This window comes from Bidens hawaiensis, unplaced genomic scaffold (genome assembly GCF_021521415.1).
Source record: "Bidens hawaiensis isolate Kalapana, Puna unplaced genomic scaffold, B.hawaiensis_p1.1 tig00020120_1, whole genome shotgun sequence".
Lineage (NCBI taxonomy): Eukaryota > Viridiplantae > Streptophyta > Magnoliopsida > Asterales > Asteraceae > Bidens > Bidens hawaiensis.
In genome coordinates, this window is record NW_027493059.1 from 40,359 (window position 1) to 50,168 (window position 9,810).

The 9,810-nt window shown below is 33.6% G+C and overlaps 1 protein-coding gene and 2 pseudogenes across 3 annotated transcripts; 1 reads left to right on the forward strand and 2 right to left on the reverse strand.

The window, feature by feature from the left end:
• The first annotated feature begins 1,077 nt into the window (after positions 1–1,077).
• LOC143559915 (protein BONZAI 2-like) lies at positions 1,078–4,288 on the forward strand (annotated as a pseudogene). The gene is made up of 10 exons (XR_013140020.1): positions 1,078–1,125; positions 1,224–1,413; positions 1,519–1,699; positions 1,784–1,902; positions 1,989–2,104; positions 2,610–2,687; positions 2,769–2,907; positions 2,989–3,346; positions 3,442–3,538; positions 3,857–4,288. The product of XR_013140020.1 is annotated as a protein BONZAI 2-like (transcript).
• Positions 4,289–5,318: 1,030 nt separating this feature from the next.
• LOC143559917 (protein MEI2-like 1) lies at positions 5,319–9,810 on the reverse strand (annotated as a pseudogene). Its single transcript, XR_013140021.1, has 11 exons — positions 9,777–9,810; positions 9,280–9,635; positions 9,036–9,194; positions 8,826–8,938; positions 8,610–8,746; positions 8,066–8,457; positions 7,658–7,983; positions 7,497–7,581; positions 6,840–6,908; positions 6,579–6,760; positions 5,319–5,559 (listed from the first exon to the last, which is right to left on the reverse strand). The product of XR_013140021.1 is annotated as a protein MEI2-like 1 (transcript).
• Positions 8,160–9,635, reverse strand: LOC143559916 (protein MEI2-like 5; the record flags this gene model as incomplete). Its single annotated transcript, XM_077048343.1, has 5 exons — positions 8,160–8,457; positions 8,610–8,746; positions 8,826–8,938; positions 9,053–9,194; positions 9,280–9,635. Coding segments are annotated over 5 exons (1,046 nt in total), but the record flags the coding sequence as incomplete, so codon positions are not given.

The window sequence follows — 9,810 nt, forward strand, 5'->3', positions numbered from 1 at the left end:
TTGAATTGAAAACCATAGGATTTAGAAACTTTCCTTAATAACTTGATCACTTTGCTAAAGTTGCAAAAGGAACTGGTGTTGAATTGTATTTAAATATTGGTTGATTCTGCATTTAAAAACTGAAAATAAGTGTTGAATTATATACTTAATGGTACAGGAACAGTGTGTCTGGCAAGGTGTTGCTGGCCTATACTTAACTCGTTCACTTTGCACTATACATTTATAATCACATGATTAACGATGAGTTAGCTATTGTAATACGGTTTATGGTTCTTAATTACCTCATATTCTGTTTCTCTGATGCATTAATATATTCTTGCAGCTATCCTTATCTGCTGCAAATTTGCGTGACCGGGATGTGCTTTCCAGGGTTGGTTGGTTGCTTTCTATCTAGAATATGCTTAATTGAGAACTCTTTTTATTTTCCTAATGTTGATTTGGCTATCACAGTTGTTATACTAGATGCATCTTATAGCTTAGTGTGATATATAGAATTTTGGTAGCATATATATGAGAATATAGTACAAGAAAAAAAAACCAGGAATAGCATTTTTCATCTCTTTGATAGTCGTCATTAGTTAGCAAAAGATTTTTATTTATTTTTTTGCTTCGATTTGTTTTAAGCTTATGAATAAAGTGAAACTTGCTTTTAACTACACAGGTCTTCATCTTTATACATGAAAGTTTGCCTGCTTCTCACACATATATGTTTCATTTATAGAGTGATCCTATGGTAGTTATGCACACAAAAGGAAGGGACGGTTCATTGCAAGAGCTTGGTCGTACTGAAGTTGTTCTAAATTCGTTAAGTCCCCAATGGATTAAAAAAGTGAATATTACTTATTACTTTGAGGTGGTTCAGACACTAGTGTAAGTTTGCAACTCAATCAATCCTTTGTATTTTACACGTATATATATTTTTGAGTGCCATTTACCATCATATTCTATCACAGGTTCCATGTGTATGATATTGATACTCAATTTCATGGAATCGAAGAAAAGGTATCTTAGCTTTTTCGTATTATAATATGTCTTTTAGAACTTGAAATGACATATTATTGTTTTACAGATGCTTAGTTGGATGAACAGCAACTTCTGGGCGAGGCTAGTTGTTTATTATCTGAGGTAATTAACTATTCATATGTTTTATAAACACACACCACGTATACGTAAAGTCAAAGCATTTATTGTAAATGTCATATGCTGACTTTATTTTTACATAGATAGTAACCAAACGAGACCGCACAGTGGCCATAGATCTTGTGGGAAAAAGTGGGATCTACCAGCTCCACTCATTTAAGGAAATTAGGGCAGCTTAAGGTTCATGCAGAAGAATGTGCTGTCTCAAAAACTACAGCTGAGTTGGTATTTAGATGCACTGATTTAGAGAATAAGGAAATTTTCTCAAAAAGTGTATGTAACTTCTGATCAATATATCATAAATTCATTTCGTCTAATTTCTAAATGTGAATTCATAATACGACTAGCATTGATTTTTATTTCATATGTTTTTTGCAGGACCCTTTTTTAGTAATTTCTAAATGTGTGGAGAGTGGTAATCCTGTTCCAATTAGCAAAACAGAGGTTTTGAAAAATGATCTAAATCCAATGTGGAAACCTGTCTCCATAAGTATCTCACGAGCTGGAAGCAAGGGAACACCACTCGTTATCGAGTGCTTTAACTTTAATAGTAACGGAGGCAGATTTACTCGGGTAAGTAAATTACATTTACAGTAACTTCTATTTTAGTTTTTCAATAGACCAAAATGGTGACAATTTAAAGATAATAATGTATTCAGCAAAGTTCAGAAGTCACTTGCTGATTTGGAAAAATTATCTTCTGGTGGGCAAGGAGAGCATATGTTTGTACCCGTATCTGTTGGGAAAGACCAGCAAGCTAAGGTTTAAAAATAAATTAGTGCATATGTGCCTCCCAAGTTTGTGTCATCTTATCTCTTTTTAATATATATATACAACACTGAATGCAGGTATTGAAGAGTCGGCTATATGCAGACAAGTTTTCGGAAAAGTGTTCATCATACGTTCCTCGATTACTTGGACAATGGCTTTGAATTGAGCTTCATGGTGGCCATAGATTTCACAGGTATCTGATCCTTCTCTAGAAATGCATATGCATCTTTTGACCTTATAGTTGTTGAATTTTCAAGAAGAGTCCTATCAGTTGTCAAAACGATACAAATCTGCAGTTTACTTTTCTCTTCTTAGTCCACAGTGATATAATATCAAAATGATCAAACCCAGAATTTAAAAATAACAGTGATAAACAATATATACACATTAACAGTAAGAAGGATAAACAATAAAGTTAATTATGATAAATAAAAGAGTTTTTTTTTCTTCCAGTTTATCTTCATTTGCTCCATATACTTACTCAAAAATCAGTACAACAAAGATTTGAAAGCTACAAACAGTTTTATGTTGCCTTAACATTAAAAACAAAATTATTTTTTATGAACCATCATGAATAAAGATATATTTATTATATTTGTTACTATACTTGAATCATGTAGATAATCATTATAGTAGTTAATTAATTTTAATGAGATACTATGTATGAAAACTCATAATCTTCCATGTTCTATTTTCAGCCTCAAATGGAAATCCCTCGTTTACCAGATTCTTTACATTATATAGACCATTCTGGACGTCCAAATGCATATCAGAGGGTAGGAATTGGATTTTTGCGTATTTTATACAAAATATATAAACATTTAAAATTATAACTATGGTATTGTATATATTTTTAGGCAATACTAGATGCTGGCGAGGTACTGCAATGTTATGATTCCGAGAGGAAGTTTCATGCATGGGGTTTTGGAGCACCGACCAATCGACGGTCCCGTCTCTCATTGTTTTAACCTAAACGGGAGCAGTGGCCACTCAAAGGTAAAACTTATTCTGTTATTTGTTTTATTCAAGTTCTTGATATTTTAAATTGATTTATTACGTTACTTGTTATCTTTCTAGGTTGATGGGATCCATGGAATTATGACGGCATACACGAGTGCCCTTTTTTAATGTCACACTTGCCGGGCCCACCCTATTTGGACCCGTGATTACCGCTGCAGCAAGGATTGCCAGCCAGTCTTTAGCAGCTAATGAAAAAGAAATACTTTGTTTTATTAATCCATCACGGTATACATCACCATTCGCTAAACTATATATCATTTCATTGTTTTGTTATAAGCTAACCATGCGGGGAATGTGACAGGATGGAGTGATAACTGATCTGCAAGAAACAAGAGACGCGCTCGTGAATGCATCTGATCTGCCACTATCTATCCTTATTGTCGGGGTTGGTGGGGCCGACTTTAAGGAGATGGAGGTACTAACATTGCTTTTTCACCCTTTTTGTTTCCGTTCAAGTATTGCATATTACTTATACGGGATGTTGTTGTCTTCAATATTAATGTTTGGCAGATTTTGGATGCTGACAAAGGAGAGAGGCTTGAAAGTTCGACGGGACGTGTTGCAACACGTGACATAGTCCAATTTGTTCCGTTTCGAGATGTACAAGGTAATTATAACAAGTGTTGTAGAACTCACTAGGCCGCTGGTAGGGTGGTGGGGTGGAGACTAGCGATTAGTCGGGATTAATAGGGATTAATCAGATTGAAATTTATATGTAATTTTTTAAATATAAATATATACCAAATTTTATATATAAATCTTTCAATTTCGACCGATTTTGACCAAATAGCGATTAATCGGGGATGGTAACTATATTACACTCAACTTTTTGTAAGATTGGTAACTATATAAAAGAGTTGGAAAAGTTTTTTAAAACCGAGAGTTGACCTTTTTTTTTCGATTTATTTGTTTTTCTTGCATGTAGGCACAGAAATGTCGGTCGTTCAATCGCTTTGGAAGAACTACCTTCACAATTCTTAACCTTCATGAAAAACCGAGATATTCACCCAAGTACATGACCATGTACAAAATTGTAAATACATGTTACCAGTGCTTTCTATCATATTTCGTGTGCAATTTTCGATCTCATTCTCTTCACCCTACTCATCATTTGGATAGATCTTATGGCTCGATTGTCCTATATCAACGTGTGGGACCAATCAAACGTGAGGCATTAGATCTATCCAGATTACGAGTAAAAGAAGAGAATGACTATGAATATGTTTCACTTTTGATAGAAACACAAATCCTTGTGTGTTTTAGAGTTGATTTGCACATCACATATGTGTGATAGTTTTGGAGTTGTGAAAGAGTTTTGTCTCAATAGCTTCATCTCTTGAACAAATTGTAATCTTTTTTTTTTCTTTTCATGTTATATGTGAAATTTTTTTAATTTTTAGTTTTGACATTATATTTAATAGATTGGCAATTTTCAAAATAAAAATACCTTTCGTTCATAAACGTACCGAATATATAAAAATGAGGTGATTTGGTTAAAATTTGCCGGTTCTAATTATTTTTTATGCACTACATAAATTTGTATGAAAAAGTACGCTCAGTTCTCTATTTAAAATTGGTTGTATATTGAACAAACTATTACGTGTATTTACATTAGAACATTGGACTTGTAGTAAAGATATTGCAGATAAATAATCTACTTGCATGCAACTTAATACATAAGTATTTAATTATCGATTTCACTTATACTATTTTCGTTGAATAAATAATACAACTAGGAATATATTTTTGGTTTGGTTATCGTATTTTAGAAAACGTCAATAAAACCAATATATTTTGACATAATTGCTTTTGTGCTTAATTAACCAAAAACATATAATTTGTTGCATTCGTAGGCCATTTTTAGGCCTGGTTTAATTTGAAATCACAGAAGAGGAGATAGGTAAACCTTAACCGGCCCTAAGCCCGAAACGTTTGAGATCTCTTGCTTATTAAGTTAGAAACCTTGGTTTCGTCTCTCTATGACGACCTTTACCACAATGATGTTGTCCGTAGATCAAATTATTTATTGGATTGGATTTCACTTGATTGTCTACGATTCCATTGTGTGTGCTCAGGGAAGAAGTTTTGTATAAATGCATCGCCATACTATTAAGTATTTTGATTTAAGTTCTTTTCTTTCTAAGAGGTGGAATAGAACTCAATAAAATATAAACTCACGTTGCCACCTGTGAAAGTAGACCAGTCTAGACAGAACCACATTAAATCTTCATGTTCATTTATTTGCTTTCATGTTTGTGTTCAGTCCATGTGAGCGTTAATCCCTAACACTTCTTGACGAGTTAAAACGGTATAATATCTTAGTAACAATTTGTGAAAGTTAGCTCGGCTGATTAACAATTATTAAAATTAGATGACAAAACAAGACATAGAGTCAAAATGCCTTGTTATAAACTCAAAAAGTTATAAATATTAAAGTATGCAAAGGTTAATAATTTGCTTGATAACTTGGCCACATTGGAAAATTAGATTTCAGATGGTGTCCTTTAAGTGATAATAAGACTCCCATGTTAAGGAACTTGACAACTCTTGGTTTGCATTCACTTTGTGGGCGTTAGACCGGTTCTTGTGTCGTCTTGATTGAACGTTTGGACCCAAGGGGAAAGGCTCCTACACACGTAAACAAATCGACTTTGATTATATACGATTATTAATAAAAATAAATGATACACTTGACAATCATTGATTATAAAGTTGATTACTTATGGCATTTTAAAACCCGTTTACTTGATGATTGGTCAATTTTGGGTTGGATTTATATATGTAACCGGTCAAGTGGATTAAAAGTTGAGGTGTGCACAGTTTAGTTTGGATCGGTTTTGGGCTAAAACCGAACCAAAACTTCGGTTTTTTGAATACCATTCGGTTACAGTTTTCGGTTTTTCGTTTTATTTGAGCTTGAGAATCTTGGGTCGGAAAAAATTGCCCAAAATAATGAGTTTAGACCTAAATCATTTGTTACTTAATAACTAATCAAATTATTAAACATTTGGGCTAAATTTTTTGAGTTGCCTTATTTATTACATCCTTATAACTTACTTAAAATGAAAATCTATAAACTCGGTTCAGTTCGGATTTTTCTGTTTTTATTACATGCAAAACCAAAACCGAACCGTAAATTCGGTTTTTTACAAAAACATAAAACCAAATTGTCGTTTTTGCTTGTGTTCAGTTTTTTCAGTTTGCCTTTTATGGTTTTTTTAGTACAGATCGGTTTTTTCAGTTTCATGCACACCCCTTACTTATAAGCTTTGACCTTTGCGACAATTCAACTTGGTTCAACCCGTTTTGACCTTTTACAGAAACTATGTTTCCTACCTCTACTTGATATGCATCAAAAGTCAAAACTTTTATAGATTCAATTTTCCAATGCCCTGATCGTGGGACTTTTGATAGGCCAGTCTTGGTAACGGGTCGGGCCAAGTTATAATAGCAACACGTTTTGTTCTTTCGAAACTTTTTGAATAATCAATACAATTCATATGAATAAAAGCTATACTAATTTGTGTGAATAGATCAATTTAGGAGTTTCAACTTTAAGCATAACCAAATAACACTTTGGCAACTTTCAACAGCTTCATGATTGAAATTTGGCACGTTAAAAATCGTTGTAGAATGTGATATGTTACCTGACTTCCAGCATTCGGGCCATCGGTAGTAAAGAGAATAGGATGGCAACACTTATCTTGATTCAACAAGCTTGATTCCTGAAAGTGTGCAACTAAGGCAGCTTTTCCTTGGGATTTCTAGCATATGCAAGACATGCCACTTTTCCGCTATGAAACTTTTCCCATCTTTTGCCATGAAATGACTGCAAACGTATACGCCATTGTTGTATTTCTTTTCATTAAATTAAATCATAACCGAGAATTTAGTGGATTGAAACTTACCTTGTGAAATGGCACTATCTGAAGTGGATCAGTCATGTTTATAAACGCATACCCCATATTGCACTTGTTCTGTTAAACAGCAAACACAATAATATGATTACTGTTGTAAACGAAACAAACGTTCGACGAATTGTTCGCCGGGAAGTTCGTTAATGTTCTCGTTCGTTTTAATAAATGAACGAATATGAACAAAGAATTCCGTTCGATTAACTAAATGAATGAACACGAACATAGACCATGTTCTTTCAATTGTTGTTTGGTTTATGTTCATTAAAGGTTTTTCCTTTATATATATTTTTGAGCAAAATTGTTAACTATAAAACAAATATATTTATATGAGTATTATGTAATTAATTTATAGTAAATTAACATACAAATATGAATGTTAAAATTAACACCAACACAAACTCGGTTAACCAAATCTTATAAAACATTGTTTGTGTTCATGAAGCGCTCACGAACATATTCAGTTTCTTAATGAACGAACACAAACAAGTAATTTCGTTCTTCATGAACCGTTCGCTTGTCCAGTAAAAGTTTTAACGAACAAACATAAACAGGGCCTAATTTGGTTCGTTTACAGCTCTAAATATGATTATAGATGGTAAAATTTATAACACGGGAATAAAATGTCAAATAATAGTATACTACTCTTACCTTGAAGTCAAGAGGAAGATATAAGAAATCATAAGTTCCTTGATTGTGTTCATTGATTACAGACAATAGCATTGCTGAACTGTACCTGCAGTAATAACACTGGATTCAATAACTGCAAAACAAGTATTATGAAAAACATAAAGATACAGATGTTAACGTACTTATTTGGAATATTTTTAATCATCAACGTGGTTCGGGTGTCTTCCCCGCTCAAGACACGGTCAATATCAAGTTCAAACTGTTTATCGTCTGTCTGACAGGAAAGAGCGTCATGCCTTCCATGTGACGTTCTTCTCGCCCGTCCCTTTGACCGACTAAAACCGCACTTTTTGGGATTGGAAAGTGGTATGAGCACAAACACCATCAGTATTGAATGGAGGCGAGTATGACCAGATTACAGGACTTAAATGCTGATTCTGGAAGGAGCTAGAACGGTTCAAGACAGGATGATGTGCCCTCAGTGCTGGCCTGGCAATTCTTGAAGAGCCTGTCATTATCATGATAGATAATTTGAGTAGGTAACTAAAATAGAAATGAAAACTTTATGGACAGAGATAGAGAATACTGACCTCCAAACATGTGTTCCACTTGTGGGCCATATGAACCGAGCATATGAAGATGGTTGTCGTTTTGTTTCTGGTGTAAAACTAACTTTTTCCAAGTTTAAAGAGTCAAAGGTGACAAGACCATTGCAGTTGATGGGTACCGATTGCGGATGGAAAGCTTGATCGGTAGAATAATATGTGTCTTGTGGCCAAATTGAGGATTATTATAAGTAGAGGGAATCCCAACAGTAGATTGAAAGCTATTTGGAACACAACAATTTGTCTGGATTGGTGATTGTACACCATAGATTAATTCATCCTTCAAGCACATACCATGTGGTAACAAGTTGCTATTAGGGTTTTGACATGATCTAAGGTGATCTTGCATTAGTCCGTGAGTAAACTGTTGCATCACGCTGCATAGAAAGATAGTTGTTAGTAATTCAAGAGATAGGATTTTATCAGATTTAGAACAAAAAACTAAACATATCGTAGATTTATCGTTATCTCAGCTTGGGAACTTATGGAAAATGCTAGAGATGATTAATTACAAATAATGAAATAATACCTTTTAGCGTGTTCTGGATAGCTTACTTCAAGTTTGATCCCGTGCAACATATTGCTACTACTTAATCCATTAATAGCTGCCCCTCTAGCTCGAATATCATAGAACTTAATACGTCTCTGATGTGTAGTTCCACATATCTGTCAGTAAAAAAGAAAAAACACATAAGGATGATTCATCATGTCATTTAAATGATATAAAGTTCAACCAGTAACTTACTTCTTCAATTTCTCCAAAATTGCTGAATATTTGGTGAAGTTCTTCATTTGATATAGAGGGATCACAATTTAATACCTCAAGGCTGGCCTCATCAGGTACTGTCTTGAGGTATCCTATTTATGAGTCAAAGTTGTAAAGTCAAAATGAATCCAGCAACAAATTCACACATAAATATTTATAAAAAAAATGCTTCTCATTTTGGTCATGTACCTTTGGATTCAAATAACCTATGTTAAGCTTCTCATTTTCCAGTTGCATATTTTGAAGATTGCTAAACGCAATAGCAGCAGCCCTTTTGTCATAATATGATATTATCACAAAACCTTGACTTCTACAAGTTGTGTAGAAAGTTTGTATATATCCATATTGCTGATAAAGGAAAGTACTCAATATAAGAATATAAGGATTAACCATTAAGTAAAAGAAGGAGTAACAGTGATAAGCAGTTATGCACCTCAAAAAGAGCCCTAAGTTTTGAATCTTCAACTCTGTTATCCACATTTTTCAAAAGAAGTGTTCTGGAAGGATGTTCACTGGAAACTAAATAGTCTGAACTGCTTTGATCACTATTAAGTCCTTCAGCGGTCAAAAACTTATGTTGACTAATATATAATTTAGAATTCCCTTCTAATTCCATGCCTCCATTACTGCTGAACAGATCATAATCTTCATCATCACTATTTGCAGTAGCGGTACATCCCAATTCATCAATTACACCAGAGAACAGATCTTCCTCATCAGGAAGAAGACTTTCAATAGTCTGTGATTGTTTGGGGCAAATTAATGACCCTTTTTCTTCAAGGCATGTGACTGCAGTAATTACAAAAATGTTAATATTAAATCTTTGTCACAAGCAACATAGAATTAATAACACTTGGGTATAAATCATTGTAACAGTATATATTATTTCTATAAATATAAACAATTAAGCATGAAATGAATAATGCTCACCTTGCTTATCAGCTTTAAGAGTTGATTTTGCAGC